Raw genomic sequence first — 21,662 nt, forward strand, 5'->3', positions numbered from 1 at the left:
AACACAAAAGAAACTAATACTACAAGCATTTGAGCAAAATTTAGTGACACTAGGCGTTTTCATCGATTTTTCAAAGGCCTTTGACACAATTAACCACACCACTCTGCTAACAAAACTTGAAATTTACGGTTTTAGGGGCCCATTCCTTGGCTTAATCAAAAGCTATCTGCAGTTCAGGTGTTAGAGGATTTCAATAAATAACTGTATTTCCGATAACTTACCCATTCATTCTGGTGTACCTCAAGGAAGCATTCTTGGACCTTTGTTATTTAATATTTACGTTAACGACATAATGAATATTGACACCACTGCCCGATTCATCATATACGCTGATGACACTAGTCTGTTCTTTACATCTGGTTGTGCAAGGGACCTGTTGGCTCTTGCGAACGCTGCGTTAAGTGAACTTAATCGATGGAGTTCATTGAATTCACTGTCTATAAATAAAAACAAGACAAAGGCTGTACTTTTTCAACCTAAAAACAAAAATGTCCACATTGACGGCCATTTGCAAATGGGCTCCTCGATTATCAACTTTGTGCCATCCATTAAATGCCTCGGGGTCGTATTTCAAGAAAACTTACTTTGGAATCTTTATACAGACTCAGTTGCTAACAAAATTGCTCGTGTTGTGGGAATACTAACGAAACTTCGATTTTTTATTCCCTTGAGCGTCAAAAAACTGCTTTATAACTCTCTCTTCCTGTCCCATCTGAATTACTGTCATTTAGTCTGGGGAAACACCACGATGTCTAACATCACAAAACTTCTTCTATTGCAGAAGAAAGCAGTGCACGCTATCACCAATTCTTCATATGACGCTCATACGCAGCCTCTTTTCAGCGCCCTTAATTTACAGCCGGTCACCTCCATATATCGTAGTATTTTACTCAAGCGTTTCACTATTGCGAAAAAACAGAACGCTAAATTTTTCGAGCATTTATCTCTATTGACAATAAATTCTAACATTTACAACACACGTCACAGAGAAACATGGTACGTTCCTAAAGCGCGCACTAACTACGGTCAACAAATGTTACGCCACGCACTGCCATCTTTGTTAAACTCAATAGACACCTATCTCTCCTTTCTTGGGCTCACTGTGGTTCCCTTTTTTTCCCTGGTATATACTGACGCCATGAATGCTTGACCAATTTTCTCTGCTTGTAACTAACTTATTATTTATAGATGCGAAATTCAAGACTATTATTTGCATCATTTTATACTATTCTCTGTAATATAATTCCTTGCAGCATTCTATCGTTGATTTGTTTACCCGTATGTATTGCTGTTATACAATGTTCCCTAATGCTTTTTTTCTCGTTTATCCAGTATTGTATGTTTGTGTTCTCTTTATTGTGCACAGTGCCATTTCTGTAGGGGGTACAGACCCCGTCAAGCCGAGTTCATTTGGCTTTTTGTCTGTACTCCCGTCATCTGCGCATGTATAGATGCAAATAAAAATTGAATTGAATTGAAATTGAATTGAGGTTCCAGCGCCTCAGGCTGAAACAAAGCCAAGCACTTTATGTCGCAGAATGTTGGATGAGATATTTTGAAACAAACAAAGTAGTGCGCACGGCCTATAGATTTAGGGGTTCAGTTCTGCACTTATCATGCACTGCCTATAACTTGAGACGAGGCAGTGTACTGTATCGTATGGGCGCGCACAGTCATGGCTGTTCCTTTAAGGGGCCTCGTATACGCTGATGAAAGCCGGATGTTAGGCGTCCCGCACAAACCATTTCGCATTTGAAAACACGCACGCACCGGGCCAGCCAAGGTAAAGGCCCAAGAGCAGCAGCAGCAAGAGCAGAGCGCAGCACACAACCAGGAAGCGCTTCCTGTTCTCCTCATCCCTGAAAAAAAAAAAAAAAAACACCAACAGCTCTCGCAAAATTTCTCTGCCGGTTTTGTTGGTCACATTCCATGAAATGATCATGGTTAAGTTGATCTAACCTTAGTCTAATATCATCGATAGAGGTGCCGACGACTTAACAAAGCAAAATCATGAATCAACCTAGCTACTAAACACACTCGCACGTATGCTCGGTTTACCTACTTTAAAATGAAACCCTACCACTTCTTAAAGTGGTTTTATTTGCAATTCATTCGATTTATTCTGTTCTCACGCTTATATTGCCTGCAGGCACAGGCCACATCATCATCATTAGCATGACTGCGCCCACTGCAGGGCAAAGGCCTCTCCCATATGCCTCCAATTACCTCTATCCTTTGCCAGCTGCTGCTTCCGTATCCCCGCAAGCATCTTAATCTCATCCGCCCAACCACTTTTCCGCCGTTGCCTCCGGCGCTTGCCTTCTCTTGGAATCCATTCCGTTACATTTAAGGCGCAGAGGTTGTCTTGTCTTCGCATTACATGCCCTGCACACACCCATACCTTCCATATCTTGATTTAGACGAGGATGTCATTAACTTGGGTGTGTTTCCTCATCAACTCTGCCCGCTTCCTGTCTCTTAACGTTACACCTATCATTCTTCTTTCCACATCTCGCTGCTTTGTCCTTAGCTGAACTATTTTCGTAAGGTTCCACGTTTCTGCCCTATGGTGAGTACCGGTAGGATAGAGCTGCTGTATAATTTCCTCTTGAATGATATTGTTATGAAGACGAAGAAGAGTGCAGTGGCGCGGGACGGAGTGCTCACGCTAGGCGCTTGAGCCATAAAATCATATCTTCATTCTGTCATCATGTCGTGCTTTCCTTGGCTTGCCACCTCGTAACATTTGGTGTGAGGTGCTGGGTTCTCATCGTCATCCTAGTCCCCGGAGCATCGCCGCCTTCTGCTCGCCTTCGTCGTCGGCCGAGGGGACCTGGGCTCCGCCGCCCGGCTCAACCCCAGCTCGAACTGACCAGAACCGACCAGCCGCTTTCCCCCGCACCGTCCCCAGCCCCGAACACAAGACACGACGACCAGGACCTGACGTACGATGACCCGACTACGACCCGAACCAAGACGGCACCCCGCCCAGGCTGTGCGGCGATACCTCAACCCTTGACCTTCGCAGTGGGTGACCGACCGCTGGACCTTAAGCTCTGGGGGCAACCGTCCACCAGATCATCTCCTTCATATTTGTGGCAAGCCTTTCATCTATCCTTCCTGATCATCCTCATCGTCACCTCACCATTCGTAATTCAAGCAATCGATCGGGACGATCGCTCTGAGGACCGGGGTCATGTTATGAAGACGAAGAGTGCAGTGGCGCGGGAAGGAGTGCTCGCGCTAGGCGCTTGAGCCATAAAATCATATCTTCATTCTGTCATCATGTCGTGCTTTCCTTGGCTTGCCACCACGTAACAATATAAATAAACTGCCATTCATGATCTCGGAAAACCTGCCATATGCACTCCACCCCATTCTTATTCTGCTAGTTATTTCCCCCTCATGATCCGGATGAGTGGTCACTGCCTGTCCTAAGTACACGCATTCCTTTGCCACTTCCAGCACGTCGATACCAATTGTGAACTGGCAGAGCTATGGAAGTTAAATAAGCGCAAGGTAGCCGATATAAGAAAGTATAATATGGAGAGAATCGAGAATGCTCTCAAGAACGATGGTAGCCTAAAAGCGGTGAAGACGAAACTAGGCATAAGTAAAAACCGGATGTATGTGAGCAAAGACAAAGAAGGCATTCTCAGTGGCGATATTGATAAGAATGTTAAAGTAGCCGAATAAGTCTACACAAAGCTATAAAATCACCGATGTAATCAGAACGTAAATCGGAGAGGGAGTTTGAGGCTGCTGCTTGCACTGCACATTCAACGGCTGGCCTGACCTTCAGTGGTAACTAAATATGACGATATGCTGCCTGTCTTCACATACATTGATCATATTTTGGCAACTCGCTTTTTCACTGTCCTTTTACAGGTGTCTTCCAACGCTGAGGATGCCCCATCGCGCCTGCCCCCAACCTATGAGAACAATGTAACAATGCATGCAGCCCGGTAAATTTAACACGGTTACTAGACAAGCTCACGGGTCCTTTTTGGTGTGTTCACAGGTGGGCTTTGCAGCGAGAGCTACACTACGCTACCCAGTCGAGCATTTCGCCTTGAGCCTGGAGGCCGATAGTGCGCATGCGCGAAACCAGAGAGGAGCGGCAGGATGGATGGATGGATGGAAAAAACTTAATTATCGACAAATTTAAACTGTTCTTGACCCGTAAGGGTCACTGGGAACCGTGGTCGATCCTTAGTCTAGGATGCCGCACTTGACAGCTGCCATCGTGGCTCGTCGTACGAGAAATCGTTGCGCTTCCTCGTCGTGGCTGGCAGGTGCGCGGCGCATGGCGTCAGATTCGCCGCCGCCGGCGCCGCGCGTGAATGCGCATGCGCGGCAACCGGACAATGGCAACTGGTGCGCGGCGCATAAAGTCAGAGCGCCGCTGCCGCGGCCGCGTGTGGGGTCGTGTGGATAAACTGCGTATGTGTGGCTGTGTGTATAAAAGCTGAGGTGATAGGACTCAGTGTAACACAATCGCTTCGTATGGGTGACGAAAAGGAGACTCCAGCCGCCGCTATGCGGTGGTGTCGTCAGGAGAAGCTCAATTCTTCGGACCCAGAAGTCGTCGCTTTGCACTTGGCCACTCTATAGAGAAAGAATGAACAAAAAAAGGCTAAACGAGCGGTGGAGGCGCCTGGGCAAAACGAAGAGCGTTTTACCAAGCGGAGACGCCAAGAGGCGGAGCGTAACAAGCGGCGCATAGCAGTTTGTGTACCTGAGCGAAACCAACCAGTCTAAATGCTGTGTAGGCAGCATTGAGACAACTTCCTGTTACATTACCGAACATCGGGCAGTTTTTATCTCTGTCAAAACAATTGAATAAAAAAACAACGTGTTTCACCAAATACTTCTTCAATGCTTAACACAATAGTAACAACAGCAAGCTCGACAACATGCATGCGCAACCAGGGGGAACTGCAGCTCTCGCTACGTATATCTTGGCATAGCTGAACTACTGAGCCACTGCCAATTTTTTACATAGAAGGTACCATTGCAGCGGCTTGTCCCTGTCCCTCAAGAATACAGTGACTGTAAGTGTGTGCACTAATACTTAAGGAAATCTAAAATCTTACGAAATCTCGTCTGGTCGGGTAGTAAGTAACTCATTTCAACAGAAAAAAGGCAGACGCCGACCAAAGGTTTTTGTCAAAACATAAGTTTCAGCCTTGTTCACTAAATTTTTATTGTAGAACCGCGACGCTTAAATAGGTTTCAATAATCGTTCCAGGCATCTTGCATAGGTTTGCGGGAGATTGCCGATGTTACGAATAAGTCTTTTTTCGGTGGTCTGAATCACCAAGGACTCGAGATACTGGCGTGAAAGCAAGTTCTTTCCTTTGGCGATGATAGAAGCCATTTCCCAGCAGATATCATGACTTGCCGATACGGCGTGCTCCGCAAGTGCGTTGGAAGTGACTTTCTTGTTCTTCACGTCCGACTTGTGTTCTTTCAGACGCCTTTCAAAATTCCCGCTCTCGCCGATGTAAACATAGTCGCACTTGGCGCAGGGAATTCTGTACACAACACCCGGAAATTTTTCTTTATTTAGTTGTCCTGCGATATATTGATGATTGCTTTTGCATCATAAAAAAGGATGCACTCACCGCCTTCACAGAGCACATCAACAGCATCGCTGAGGCCATTACGTTTACTGTTGAGGAGGAGGTTGTCAACCGTCTGCCTTTTTTGGACTTGGAAGTAGAGAGAGATGGCCGCCGCCTTTTGTTTCAAGTTTTCAGGAAGCCCGGCATGCCACAAACGTGCAGTTTCAGCTTCGCTAATTCAACGATCCCGAAAAATCTGGTCAAGACCTGAAGATGGTGCCTCGGACTTGATACGAATGCGTCGTGATTTGATGAACTGCGGCTACCCTAGGAATTTTTTGGAATGCGTTGAACGTCGCTCGGTGCGGTCAGCGGAACCGGTCAGCAGCCATTGCAAAGCACGTGTCGCCATACCTTTTGTACCGGGCATAGGTGAAGCACTGGGACGCGTCCTGCGCACGTACGACGTGCACGTTTCCCACGTTTCCGCCCGCAAGTTACGGCACGAGCTCGTGAATGTCAAGGACAAACTAAAAACTAAAGAAAGAAAAATTTCCGGGTGTTGTGTACAGAATCCCCTGCGCCAAATGCGACTATGTTTACATCGGCGAGAGCGGGAATTTTGAAAGGCGTCTGAAAGAACACATGTTGGACGTGAAGAACAAGAAAGTCACTTCCAACGCACTTGCGGAGCACGCCGTATCGGCAGGTCATGATATCTGCTGGGAAATGGCTTCTATCATCGCCAAAGAAAAGAACTGGCTTTCACGCCAGTATCTCGAGTCCTTGGTGATTCAGACCACCGAAAAAAGACTTAATCGTAACATCGGCAATCTCCCGCCAACCTATGCATTGCGTATGTAAGCCGAAACGTCTGTTTTGACAAAAACCTTTGGTCGGCGTCTGCCTTTTTTTTTCTGTTGAAATGAGTTGCACTAACACTTAGCCTAAAAGCAAACGACAGATCATAAGCTCATATTCATCGCTTTATGTTTCCTCAGGACAGTGTCCCTGTTCATCAAACGGATTCAAGCATATCACCTACCGATGTACTAAATGTAAGATCGCATGACTTCCATATTTCTCGACCTCAAAGGATGATGATGTGTCGGCCGGGATGCTGTCTTTTCATTACGGAGACGCGAGTGTGCATGCAGATCATTTTTTTTACATGCAGCAGGTGCTGAATGAGTATTTTGTGTTTTTTTTTGCCAACATGTGGTCAACCAAAGAACATCAGCAAAAAAAGGGTACTCCTTTGTGAAAAAATAACCTCTCAGAACGTGACTTGGCCATGTTTGTCATTGTAGATTGAAGACAAAAGACAACTCTACCTAATGTGAGGCGGCTCCAACTGACCACACATGCATCAACAAATCACTGTTTAATCACCTCTTTTGCCTCAAAAAGCATTCGTTCTCGTTACGTTACAAAGCAGCACATACTAGTTTACACAGTAACTTAAATGAGAGTTTTTGACAAACTTGTTGGGAAACTCCAAAAGATGAAAGCTAAATATCCGAAGATAAAGTTTCAAAGGCAAGCAACTTGTTACACTCATGAGGCTAAGGCTCGGTCTGCACCATGCAGACCTAGCAATGAGGTTTGAGATTTATGTGGCATTATCATCATGATCATCCTGACTACGCCCATTGCACCTACCTTTCATTCATTCATTCATTCATTCATTCATTCATTCATTCATTCATTCATTCATTCATTCATTCAAAGTACAGACGCAGTTGCTTTGGGTTTAGGTTTGTTGTGTCTTTTTACATGTTAAGCAGTAATGGCAGGTTATGTCCTAGCAAAGAGGATTGAGATTTATGAATGTTGCTTCCATTTCAACGAAAGTGCTCTTGTAAGATGCAGGCGACAAGATTCGTTTGGCTTTGCCCGCGCTGCCGCTGCTGCCAGTGCGGCAGGCGATTCCCAGCCGTTAATTGTGCAGCCGCAGGAAACATGAGGTAAGCCTTAACATACCAATTAAAGATGATTTGCTCGGTATAGCTTGCTTAAACACTAGTCAGTAAGAAGAGTGAGCGTTGCTTCCATTTCAACGCAGGTGCTCTTGTAAGGTAAAGCTGACAAGATTCATTTGACTTTTCCGGCGCCGCCACTGCTGCCAGTGCGGCAGGTGATTGCCAGCCGTTAAATGTGCAGCCGCGGGATCCGTGACGCCAGCCTCAACATACCAATTGCAGATGATTTCCTCGGTAAAGCTGGTTAAGCACGAGTCAGTAAGAAGAGTGAGTGTTGCTTATATTTCAACGCAAGCGCTCTCGTAAGATACGGGCGACAAGATTTGTTCGGCTTTGCCTGCGCTGCCGCTGCTGCCAGTGCGGCAGATGATTCCTAGCCGTTAAATGTCCAGCCGCGGGATCCGTGACGCCAGCCTCAACATACCAATTGCAGATGATTTCCTCGGTAAATCTGGTTAAGCACGAGTCAGTAAGAAGAGTGAGTGTTGCTTATATTTCAACGCAAGCGCTCTCGTAAGATATGGGCGACAAGATTTGTTCGGCTTTGCCTGCGCTGCCGCTGCTGCCAGTGCGGCAGGTGATTCCCAGCTGTTAATTGTGCAGCCGCTGGAAACATGAGGTAAGCCTTAACATACCAGTTAAAGATGATTTGCTCGGTATAGCTCGCTTAAGCACGAGTCAGTAAGAAGAGTGAGCGTTGCTTCCATTTCAACGCAGGTGCTCTTGTAAGATACAGGCGACAAGATTCGTTTGGCTTTGCCCGCGCTGCCGCTGCTGCCTGTGCGGCAGGTGATTCCCTGCCGTTAAATATTCAGCCGCGGGATCCGTGACTTCAGCCTCAACATACCAATTACAGATATTTCCTCGGTAAAGCTGGCTTAAGCACGAGTCAGTAAGAAGAGTGAGCGTTGCTTCCATTTCAACGCAGGTGCTCTTGTAAGGTAAAGCTGACAAGATTAGTTTGGCTTTGCCCGCGTTGCCACTGCTGCCAGTGCGGCAGATGATTCCCGGCCGTTAAATGTGCAGCCGCGGGATCCGTGACATCAGCCTGAATATAATACCATTTACAGATGAATTCATCGGTAAAGCTGGTTTAAGCACGTGTCGGTACGAAGAGAGCGTTGCTTTCGTTTCAACGCAGGTGCTCTTTGTAAGATACAGGCGACAAGATTCAACTTTTCCGGCGCCGCCACTGCTGTCAGTGCGGCAGGTGATTGCCAGCCGTTAAATGTGCAGCCGCGGGATCCGTGACGCCAGCCTCAACATACCAATTGCAGATGATTTCCTCGGTAAAGCTGGTTAAGCACGAGTCAGTAAGAAGAGTGAGTGTTGCTTATATTTCAACGCAAGCGCTCTCGTAAGATACGGGCGACAAGGTTTGTTCGGCTTTGCCTGCGCTGCCGCTGCTGCCAGTGCGGCAGATGATTCCTAGCCGTTAAATGTCCAGCCGCGGGATCCGTGACGCCAGCCTCAACATACCAATTGCAGATGATTTCCTCGGTAAATCTGGTTAAGCACGAGTCAGTAAGAAGAGTGAGTGTTGCTTATATTTCAACGCAAGCGCTCGTGTAAGATACGGGCGACAAGATTTGTTCGGCTTTGCCTGCGCTGCCGCTGCTGCCAGTGCGGCAGATGATTCCTAGCCGTTAAATGTCCAGCCGCGGGATCCGTGACGCCAGCCTTAATATACCAATTACACACGATTTCCTCGGTAAAGCTTGCTTAATCACGTGTCGGTGCGAAGAGTGAGCTTTTCTTCCGTTTCAACGCTGGTTCTCAAGTAAGATACAAGTGAGAATATTCAGCTGGCCCTCGCCCTCGCTGCCGCCGCTGCCACTGCAGCAGGCCGATGAATTCCCAGTCGATGAATGTGGAGCCGCAGGATCCGTAGAAGTCAAGTTTACAGCATAAAAATTCTTGTACGACCGATTCTGGAGCATGCAACTCCCCTTTGGAATCACCAGCAGGCGTTTTTCGCTGAGAAATGAGAGAAAATCCACAGTATATCCCTTCGTTTCATCTACACTAAGCACTGGCGGCATAAGCGCGTAAGTGACATGCGCATCAAAGGAGGCATCCCATCAGTGTCTAATCGTCGTGATATTTCTGCTTTAAAATTTCTTTTCTTCTGTATCAGTATCGTTTTAACATAAATAAAGACACATATCTGAAACCACCTTATTATCAATCGCACAGGACTAATCACGAGAACTGTATCAGACCGTTTGGATCACACTGTGAAACGTTCAAATATTCATTTTTTCCGTTCACCATCGAAGAGTGGAATAGATTGCCACGTGGCTGTATCAATGCGGGTACATTTGAATTGTTTATTCAAAAAAGTAAGAGCGTGGTCAGTCAGTGCAGCCCTTAAAGTATTCACTAAACCTTTTATTTGTTGTACGTAGCAATGTCTAAATACCCTTGTTAATTTGTCAATTGTTGTGACTGTGACTGTGCACTTTACCTCGCGTTACTGGCTACTGTCTACTTGGACGAAACTGCACAACCCACTCTTGTATGAGCCCAGAAACCAAACTCAGAGTATTGTTAAATAAATAAATAATAAGAACCTTACCAACTGAGGCAAGCCTAGCAGTGCTGTTAGATTAAATGGGATGTCATAGGGCTAAGTGAGGTTAGGATTACTGATGAGGCATATACAGCACTAAGGTGCGGACATGTGTGCTGTTTTATCGTGGATTAGCGAACAGACGAAAAGTAGATGCGGGTTTTCTCATCAATCAAGATATTGCTGGCAACTTAGAGGAGTTCTATTGTCTTAATGAGAGCGTGGCAGCTTTCGTAATTAGGCTTAATTAGATGTAAAAGTTGAAGGTGATGCAGGCATACACGCCTATATCTAGCCATGATGGCCAGATCTTTGAAAGCTTCTATGAAGGCATGGAATCGGCAATGATCAAAGTAAAATCACAGTACAATGTGTTAATGGGTGAATTCAATGCGAAGGTAGGCAAGAAGCAGGCCGGAGATCACTCCGTCGGCGGCTATGTCATAAGCTCCAGGAAATGAAGGGGGGACTTATTACCTGAGTTCGCCGACAGAAATAATTTACGGGTCATGAATACCACCTTCCCGAAATGGAAGAACAGGAAGTGGACGTGGAAGATCCCTAATGAGTAGGCTAAAAATGAAAGCCTTGATACTATGCGCGCACCTTGGTATCGTGCTGGGTGTGGAGGTCTTCGGAAGGGTGCGTTGCAGCGACCACAGAATGGTAAGGTATCTAATCAGCACAAAGCTGAAGAGGGAACAAAACAAATTAGTGAAGTATAAGCCCATTAATGAGTTCACGGTAAGGAGGAAAGTAGAGGAATTCAGAATATCGCTCCCCAGCAGACATTCTGCTCTAATTGAGGAAGACAATCTGCATGTTTAAACAGTGAACGATAATCTCACAGCTATCACTACGGAGTGCGCAGAAGTAGGTGGTAGGTTGGTTCGACAGGATGCCGGCAAGCTATATCAAGAGAAGTGAAATCTCATTAACAAACGCCAAAGCATGACATCTTCTAACCTATGAATAAAATAGAACAGGAAGCGCTATCGAAGTTAATTAATTAGCGGGAAGTAGCCAACAGTTCACCCTGGAGAAAATCTAGCATGCTCTAAAGGAGGGAGGTACCCTAAAGGCACTGAAGGGGAAACTGGGCAAAGGTAAAAACCATATGTGTGCTCTAAGAGACCAAGAGGGCAATGTCATCAGTAATATGGATAAGATACTTAAAGTAGCCGAAGAGTTGCACACAAATCTATACAGTAGCCAATGTCTTCAGTACGTTAATGAGAAAAGCAGTAGCGAACAACAATGGGACACCCGCCAGTAACGAAAGAGGAAGTAAAGAAAACCCTAGGAGCACTGCAAAGGCGGAAAGGAGCTAGTGAGGATCAGGTAACAGCAGATATCTTGAAGGACGGAGGGGAGATTGTGCTAGAAAAACTAGCCACCCTGTATACGGAATGGCTTACCACCTCGAGCGTAGCAGAATCTTAGTAGAACGCCAACATTATCTTAATTCATAAGAAATGAGCCGTCAAGAGACGAAAAATTTCAGACCGATAAGCTTATTGTCCGTTGCCTGCAATGCATTTCTTAAGGTAATCGCAAATACGACCAGGAGAACATTAGACTTCAGTCAGCCAAATGATAAGGCAGGCTTTCGTAATTTGTGCACGCCAATACACAATTCCCACTATCAATCACGGGCTAGAGAAATGCGCAGAATATAACAAACCCCTATATATAGCATTCAATGATTACGAGAAATCATTGGACTGAGTAGAAACCTGAGAAGAAATGCAGGCATTGCGGAATCAGGGTGTAGAATAATCTTATGTGAACATACTGAAAGATATCTATAACGACTTCAGAGCTAGCACAGCCCTTCGAAATGTCAGCAAATTCCAATAAGAAAGGGTGCCAGGAATTGAGACACAATCTCGCCAGTGCTATTCGCCGTATGTTTACCCGAGGTGTTCCGAGGCCTGTATCGGGAACAGCCGGGGATAAGAGTTAATGGGGAATACCTAAGCAATTTGCGATTCGCTGATGGCATCGCCTTGCTAGGTCATTCAGGAGCTGAGCTGCAAAGCATGATCATTGAATTAGATGGGCAGAGCAGAACGGTCGGTATTAAAATTAACATGCAGGAAACCAAAGTAATGTTCAACAGTCTCGCAAGGAAACGGCAGTTCACAATTGCTAGCGAGGTGCTGGAAGTGGTAAGGCAATACGTCTATTTGGGGCAGGCAGTGGCCGCTAATCAAGATCATGTGAGGGAAACAACTGGAAGAATAAGAATGGGGTGGAGGGCTAATAGCAGGTTCGCTCAGATCATAAATGGTAGTCCGCCATTATCCCTCAAATATACTACACCTGTATCTTACCTTTACTCAGCTAGGGGGCAGAAACATGCAGGCTACCGAAAAGGGTTCAGCTTAAGGACAATTGTCCTTAAGCTGAACCCTTTTCGGTAGAAAAATGATAGGTGTAATGTTAAGAGACCGGAAGAAACAAACGCGAGGCAATGACATCCTAATCGAAATCAAGAGGAAGAAATGGCCTTTTGCAGGGCATGTAATGCGAAGGCGAGATAGAAGCTGGTTCTTTAGGGTAACGGAGTGGATTCCAAAAGAAGGCAAGTGTAGCAGGGGCCGGAAGAAAGTTAGGGGGCGGATGAGATTAAGAAGTTCGCAGGCATATGGTGGGCGCAGCTGGCAAAGGACCGGGTTAATTGGAGATACATGGGAGAGGCCTTTGTTGTGCAGTGGGTGTAGTCAGGCTGATGATGATCTCTTACCGCTGACTTATTAACGGGCCTGCGCTTCACTAGTTCCTTCCATTCCCTTTTCAAATCTAAACAGGTTCGAGACCTTGCCATCCTGTGGTCGGTAAAGCCAAGCTTTCCGATAATTTTGTCATATAGCATCTTTTGTGTTTTCATCGAAATAAAACACACATAAAATTTATCACGTGGTTACGACAGATTAGAGGTTAAAATGAACGTGTATTCATCTCGTTTTATTGGTAGTACCTGTACCTTATCCTTTCACAGGCGTCTACAAATCACTTACTTGTCTTCAGCTCCTGGTGGGAAAAAATGACAGAAGGTGAAGGCGAACGTTAGAATCATGTAATTGGTTCGCATGAATCATGATAGCAACTTGATGAACTCTTGTACAGTGATAGGCGGATGATAACCCGTTTGTTAAACGGTAAAAATGTGCCCTAAACAACAAGCCACACTGGTCACAGAAAGTTGGGTCAAAGTGGATATTTCGTCTCCTTGGGCTGCTGCTTGTCTTTTTTGTCTAATGTATGCCAGCGCAGCTTTGTTTATTCTTTAATTTTTCTCACCATATGGCGTGAAAAAAATATTGAAGAAAAAACTGAACATAACTGCAAAACTTTTTGCCTTCATAGCTCTAAAAAGAGCTCCGAAAACAAGTTTTTCGAACCGAAGTGAAACATTTCTGAAACTGAATTGAAAATGCCTCGCAGTTAAAACAAAATCTATTGCAAAGAATGACGGCTAAACCTTTTAAGAACTGTATCTATGCAGCCTAGAATCAGTGAAGGCGATAACACTATCCGAATTTAAAGGGATGTAAAAAACCTTGGTGGCCTTCTTAACCAGATTTTTAAGATAGAAAATGCGATAGCGTTTACATTGGCTGCTATGCTGTGTGCAATTAATGTCCAATGTTCTTGTGATTTTCCTCGAGTACTTCACATGGGACCGGTTCCATTCCCCTTATATAGACTAAGTAAAAGCTTGGGCGAGCTGGCTTAACACTATAGAAGCAGGTAAAAGCCGTGGATTTGAAAAAGACACAGACAGGGTGCTGACTTACAACTAAATTTATTGGGGCTGTCTCCATCGCTTTTATACTGTGGTAAACAATCTCAACCGAAAATAAAACAAAAATGACACTTTCGCATGGCAGTTGTGGCATATGGTGGAACGTGCACGTTTTTCCTTTTCTCTTTTTTTTTTTAAACAAAGTTCCTTCTCGCCAAGGGCTATTGTGGCAGTGGTTACGCATTTGTGTTGATTTTTGTTGATTTCCTGGAATTCGATTATTTTTCTTGTCAGCTTTTGTGACTTTGTGTAAATATCTTTCACTACCTGAGAATCGAATGGCATGCATTCTTTTCTCTCTTTTTCAGTGAAGTCTGTTCAACAATCGTTGAACCATGTGTAGTGCTTGCCACATGACAAAAAGGTCCTGCGCACGGCTCGGTAGCACAAGGAGCAATTTTTTTTTTTCATGTTTCCTCGCGCAGCCCACTTATGTAGTTTTGCCGGAGTTTACTATGGGTCATAGCTTCGAAAGCTTTTAGGGTGGAGAAAAAACATTCACATGTCCACGTGAATGTGAACGCACCCACTTGAGGTTTTGGGATAACTTATTATACGGTACGTTAAAACCGAGGCGTTTTTTTCTTGTTTTTGTTTATCAGTGGTTCCACTACGCCCTGCACTGAAGCTGTCTCTTCACCGTTTCAGTCCCAGTGATTCTAATTCAAATCGACGAAATTAGAGGCCACGAGTATTAAATTGAGCAAGAAAGTCCCACTGTTTTCGCAGTAGCTCCGAGATTTACCAATTCATAAAGTTATGTTAACGGCCTTTCACCTACCGATATATGCTATTAGGTAGGAAACGGATATAGAAACAGCGTACGGTTTGCTTAGTAAAGCAGAGTAAAGCAGAAATTTGGGCAAGTTGGTACGTATCCATTTTGAAACAGCGCAACAAAGACGGGACGTGGAACCAATTCCTTCTTTCCACCGTGCAGAAGAAAGAAAACTGATTTCATTTTTCATTACGTAGTAGTCCTCACGTTACTCCTGCAAAGTAAATTCTTTCGCCAAAACACTTTTGCAAGCGCTAAAATATTTTGCAAATACAATGACGACAAATGGAATCACTAGCGCCTGGAGGCCCTAATGTGGATAAGCAGCGTGGTCGTATTTGAGTTTCCTGTATCTGATTGTGTCAATTAAATATCGCTTTTTCTCACTCTGTATGTAGCAATTAACGATCTTTCCTTCGAAAAAGATGTCTAAGTTCAGTGATCTCAGAAGAACCAGCGCAAAAAAGGACGATGGACAAGAAAGAAGGAGGACGTCAAGGACATCCTCTGCGCCTCTGTCCGTGTCGTCTTCCTTCTTTCTTGTCCGTTGTCTTTTTTTGCGCTGGTTCTTCTGAGATCATGGTTTACCAACTAGCCCACAGCAAGTTTTACGTTCAGTGAAAGCACTTTTAGCTTTTAAAGGAATAAGTGTTGAGAGCAGCCCACCACACTTGTTGAGGCGGGAATTCACCTGACGAAGAAAAAGTAGCATTCATACCATGAAGACAAAGTGTAACAGGAAATCATTACAACCTCTATGAATTTTCGCCCATGGTAGCAAACTGAACTGCAGGATGATGTAGTCCCGAGTGGTAGTGCATTACGCCCATCTACGTAATAAAAAAAAATGAAAACAGTTTTCTTTCTTTTGCACAGTGGAAAGAAGGAATTGGTGTTTGCCGATGGCAACAGCAAACAGTACGTCGTATCTATATCCCTTTCCTACCTACTAGCATATGTCGGTAGGGGAAAGGCCGTTAACATAAATTTATAAACTGGTAAATCCAGGAACTACTGCTATCCATCCAGCTTTCAACCTTAAAAAAAGCCAACCACCTTGTCAAACACTTCATGCTGTGCATCCAAAAAGTCATACAGGAAAATATAGTTTGTGTACGCAGCATGTTACTGTTCATAAAGGCAGAATTTAAGAATACTAACCCCTATCGCAAAGGTCACTTTCACCGTATGAATGTGTGGAAAATTTATGCAGCGGCCAAACCTTACAGAATGTCGGAATAATTTTTTTTTATTCATTGCTAATGCTAGATGCGGTTAGCTAGAGGCTGTAAATCTGCATACTGGGAGCGTCGTCGACCTGCTTCTTACGCACCACCATTCAAAATAACCATTGCTTGCCTTCAATTAAATCTAGACTCCGAGCACTAGTCTGCACTCATTAAGAAAAAGAAGAGGCAAACTATGTGTCAAGGTATTATCGCTTATTCCTGGCGAGAACAGTGACACACATTTCTACTTCAGCAAAGACAAGCATGGTTTCTAGTCAGATGGTAGCAAATCAAATTTTCAAATAAATCACCAGACTAACCATTTCGCACACACTAAGTCCCACTGGTTCCATTTGGAATCATGCGAAAAAGCTGATAAAGACAAGACAGAACTTTGATTTCGAGACATTTTTTAATTATACTCTTCCCATACATGCTACTCTCCGCATCATAAATTATTGTATTATGCAGTTTCAACTCAGGCCGAAAGCGTTAACAACTTTCCTGAGTCAGAGGATAGTAGATATGTTGGCTACTCGCTACTTCTAGGGGCTGTAATTGATTTGAAAGCTGTCTTGTAAAGCATATCAGCACGACTTTTAAAACGCGTTTCGAGGACATAATTTGTCAAATTGATTCGTGACCAGTCGTGAATATGCAGAAGAGAATGGCGTGAGAGCCTTCTGGCTGGTCGGCTAATACGGCAAGCACACATGACAATCAGAGAAGTGCAGGACACAATCTTAAAACCTTAGGGCTCCTTCTCAAGGCAGCTTTTCCATAAAAACAAGCTTTTAAAGGCACTTATAAAAAAAAGCCTATAAAACTTCTGAGGCCTGGGTCGGCAGCTGTACAACTCATAAAAACTAAAAAGTCATCAACAAATCTAAAGAAACGCTGGAGAACTCCTATGCTGCGTTTATGAGTTGGCGTGAAAGCGTACGTCGTTTGGTGCGTCATCTGATGCTGATGCGACTCTTTAGGTTTTTTCCCAGTTAAATTCAATTCATTACTTTTCTTTTCATGGAAAGGGGAGATGAGTAGAACAAAACCAGGAAGAGCCAAAAGGCACCACAGGCAAAGATAAAGTAACAGTTAAAGCTATGTAAGGAACGCGAGCCAACTGACCCAACCACAAAATGAGTCAACACACAACAAACGCTACGCGAAAACTGTCAAAAGTACAAGCAAAGCAATGTCACAGATGCCCGACGCAGAACAATTAAAACACGAAGCAAAAGTTGTGTAAATTATTCATCGCATATCGGGACCAAATATCATCATTATTATCAGCTGCACTGCACCCACTGCAGGGCAAAGGCCTCTCCCATGTCTCTCCAATTAACCCTGTACTTTGCCAGCTGCGCCCACCCTATGCCTGCAAACTTGTTAATCTCATATGGCTGCCTAACCTTCTGCCGCCGGTGTTACGCTTCCTTTCTCTTGGAATCCACTCCGTTACCCTTAAGGACGAGCGGTTATATTGCTTCGCATCACATGTCCTGCCCAATCCCATTTCTTCCTCTTGATTTCGACTGGGATATCATTAACCCGCGTTTGTTCCCTCGCCCACTCCGCCCGCTTCTGGTCTGTTAATTTTACACCTATCACTTTTCTTTCCATGGCTGGCTACGTTGTCCTTAACTTGAGTTCAACCCTTTTTGTTAGCCTCCACGTTTCTGCCCCGCAGGTGAGCGGCGGTAAGATACAGCTATTGTACACTTTTGCCTAGAGATATTGGTAAATTGCCATTCATGATCTGAGAGAACCTTTCATATGCGCTCCAGCCCATTCTTATCCTTCTAGTTATTTTACTCTCTTGATCACTATCAGCGGTCACTGCCTGCCCTGAGTAGACGTATTTCTTTACCACTTCCAGCACCTTTCTGCCAATTGTGAACTGCTCTTGCCTGGCGAGACTGTTGAACATTACTTTGGTTTTCTGCATATTAACTTTTAGACCAACGTTCTGCATTGCCTGTCTAATTCATCGGTCACGCTCTGCAGCTCATGTCCTGGGTGACTTAGCAAGACGATGCCATCAGCGAATCACAAATTGCTTACGTATTCTCCATTAACTCTTATCCCGAAGTTCTAAAGAACAATACTAAAGCCGATGACTTGCAAAGCAGAGTCAACATTACAATCGTTCCAAAAAACTCGTCTCGTTATCTGAAAGCAAAATTGAAGGAGTGCTGACAGACAGGTCTGCTGCTTTGGCAATCATCCGTGCCTCCAGTCCTCGCATGTGCTTTGATAACCGTGCTCCTGTAGAATCTTTCGCACCCTTGGCAGGTCTTTCAATGGTCGTCCAAGTGCTCGCCGCTTTTATTACGTACCAGTAGGCGGTGTTAAAGCAGTCTCACAATGAGGCACCTATGGGTTTGCCCGGTGTACACTCTCCCACACTTCAAAGGAATTTCGTAGATAGTATATATTTAGCACATTGTAAGAAAGGATCAACACCCCTTTGATCTACGAGATTCCTTTGAAGTGTGGAAAAATGCCGTGGGGACGAGCCCCGCTCGTCCCCTTTGGTTTGCTTTTCTGCGATGCACCCTCCCACGGCCTCCCCTCGAGGATGGGCGCGCCACATGATCCCTTCCTGGTTAGTTACATTAAATAACAAGAGTTACATTAAATAACCTGTCGGTGCCTGCGTCGCAGCGACAGGTTTTGGCAGCCGTGCGATGCGGAAGCATGTTTCGGTGCTCTTCGGATTAATATTAATAATAATAGTAATCCTTCATTTCCGCTATATACTATGATGTGGGAGTCCGGCAGTAAAAGTTGCCTCATAGGACAGCTTGACAAGGCCACCGGCCCCCCTGTACACTTCACAGCAAGGCATGGCACATTACATACAAAAAATGAAGAAACTGCAGGAACTAAGAAACTGCAAATAAATAACTACATAAATAAAACGCAAGTATATACGCAAGAATTAATGATTCAGATCCTTTTCTGATAATTTTGTATCAACAAACAGAGGCTGTGTGTCAGGAGCAGGCAAGAGGTCACTCAGGCAGCTTAAATAAAAGTAAACAGGAACTGAATGGTGATGAGTTAGATAACGAATAAATTATATTCATTGTCTTCTGAACAAAATTCAAATAAATGGGTAAATATAGAATGAGAAACGCGACAAGGAAAACATATAAATGGCAGAGAAGCTTCTTACTGGGTAGTAAGATACTTGCGAAGTTCTTTAATGTCATCTTTTCAAACTGAATATGTGCACAATGTAATCTTTTTAACAGTCTTTGTAACTTGTTTTTTAAAGTTTGTTGGCCAAATGTCGGTTTAAAGGTTCCCACTTTCCAAAGCTCTGTGTGGCGTGTCTGGCGTGTAGCAGTATTTTCTTGTAACCTGGCTAGATTATGTAAACGTGTATAATTATTTGCCTTTTAATTTTAAAAAGCCTGCAGACACATAATCAAAATATTTCGTAGCAGGGAACATGTTTTATTTGCTGAACAAGTGATATGTATCTGAATTAAAGGGCAGATTTTCCATTGCTCTCAAATATCTTTTCTGTAATTTGTGAAGCTTCTGCAGATTTGCATAGGTTGTTGTAGCCCGAACTAAATGACAATAATTAAATCCAGATGAAAACAAGGCATTTTACATTCACATAAGAAGCTTTGGTGGCAGTACATAACGATTGTGGTATACTAATCCTATTACCTGAGCCAGCTTGATTGCTATACTGTCTACGTGAGCATCCCATGACATACTGTCCTGGAAAATAACCCCTAATGTCTTAATAGTGACAGTAATTTCAAGAGGAATAGTCTTTATATAGACAGTCTCTTATGTACCTATTCGTTTGTTTTACTTCGAAAGAAGACAACTTTTGTTTTGCTTGCATTAATTTGTAGACTATTTTTACCCTTCCACTAATCTAATTTTGCCAACAATACATTTGCAGCATCGACAAGTTCATCGCCAGTGCTTCCTGTTAATTATGCTGGTATCATATGCGTACATAATAAATTTAGCGGTTGTATCAATTTTCACAATGTCATTTACGTACATGTTAAATAAAAAAGGTCTTAATACACATCTCAGTGGGACACCAGACAATGTGCGTAACGAATTAGAGAGGTGGTCGTTTATGACGACGATCTTTCTCCGGTTTTCCAAGTAGGGTCTTGTAATAGAAGCCCGTTTTCCACGAAAGCCATAGCGTTGAAGTTTCTAAATTAAAATGTGGTGATTGACAGAGTCAAACGCTTTAGAAAGATCAATGAATATCCCTAATACAAGTTTATTTTTTTCAATCTGATTTAAGCTGTATTCTTTTTGTGTGCCTAAACCTAAAGCTGTGTAAACCTTTACGAAAGCCGTATCGAGAATCAGACAACAAGCTAGGTTTTTTCTCGACATTTGTTAATCGCTTTAGGATCACTTTCTCCAGAGGTTTTGAAAATACCGGTAGTACTGATATGGGTCGATAATTTCCTAAGTCATTTCGATCCACCTTTTTAAAAATTGCGGCGACTCGTGCTATCTGCATTCTTTGAGGAAAGATCCCCGTGTTTAAGCAGATTAAAGATACGGGTAATACAAGGAGACAGATCTGCGACATAACTATATTGTCACGTAGTGGTGACGGCAGTCGAAGCAGTGATGAAGACGGACGAAAGGGTCTTCCAAAAGAACTGTTTATTGGGCTGAGTCGCACCCAAAATGGACTGAATCACTCGGCGGCGGCGAAGCGACAAGCGTGCTCGGCGGTCGTCGAACAGGAATGCCCGCCGCTGTCGGCCGTGCTCAATTTAAAGCTGATAGGGAACATTCGAGATAAAGGGCGCAAAGTTACTAGAACATTCCGGAACAACGTAGAATCAGCTTTGCCTGGCTGCGATCAATCGAGATAAATCTAGTCGCGTCTTGCGTCGCAAACAAAGCGATAAGGTGGTGTCGCGGCAGATTTGAAAAACGAACAAACACTGCAAATATTGGCGGCATTACTCCCCTCTCAAAGAAGCATCGACCCGATGCATTAAAACAAATAATGCGACTAGTAAGGGAAAAAAAACAGATCTTGCGAAAATAGAGCATGGAAATGCAGCGGCCTTTAGCGCGCATAATACGGTTTCAGACGGACTACATGGACAACTTCTGGTCGTACGCGGCGTCGCTGGGATGCAGTCATTGCGTCAGGGATGACTTCATAATCCAGTTCACCCAGCCGACGAAGAACCTTGTACGGGCCGAAATAGCGGCGCAAAAGCTTTTCACTCAATCCACGGCGGCGAATGGGCATCCACACCCAGACTTGGTCTCCTGGCTTGTATTCCGCGTTGCGTCTTCGTAGGTTGTAGCGTTTGGCGTCGGACCGCTGCTGATCTTTGATCCGTAATCGGGCAAGCCTTCGAGCTTCTTCTGCGCGTTGAAGGTAGGCGGCAACGTCGACGTTCTCTTCTTCTGTAACGTTGGGCAGCATGGCGTCTAGCGTGGTCGTGGCCTCCCTGCCATGGACGAGCCTAAAAGGCGTCATTTGGGTGGTCTCCTGCACTGCGGTGTTGTAGGCGAAGACGACGTAAGGCAGGATGACATCCCAGGTTTTATGTTCGGCATCGACATACATAGCGATCATATCGGCGATGGTTTTGTTCAGGCGCTCGGTCAGTCCGTTGGTCTGCGGATGGTATGCAGTTGTCCTCCGGTGGCTGGTTTGGCTGTAGCGCAGGATGGCTTGCGTGAGTTCCGCCGTA

The 21,662-nt window shown here is 44.5% G+C and overlaps 1 protein-coding gene across 1 annotated transcript in view; it reads right to left on the reverse strand.

Moving 5' to 3' along the window:
* The window catches only part of LOC144127747 (uncharacterized), a 378,448-nt gene that overhangs the window by 191,599 nt on the left and 165,187 nt on the right, over nt 1-21,662 (reverse strand). The window contains exons 5-6 of the mRNA XM_077660645.1: nt 13,145-13,157; nt 1,771-1,859 (exon numbers count right to left, since the gene is read on the reverse strand). Of these exons, the coding sequence (XP_077516771.1) occupies nt 1,771-1,859; nt 13,145-13,157 (102 nt within the window). The remainder of the gene's footprint in view (nt 1-1,770; nt 1,860-13,144; nt 13,158-21,662) is intronic.

Source organism: Amblyomma americanum, chromosome 4 (assembly GCF_052857255.1).
Source record: "Amblyomma americanum isolate KBUSLIRL-KWMA chromosome 4, ASM5285725v1, whole genome shotgun sequence".
Taxonomy (NCBI): domain Eukaryota; kingdom Metazoa; phylum Arthropoda; class Arachnida; order Ixodida; family Ixodidae; genus Amblyomma; species Amblyomma americanum.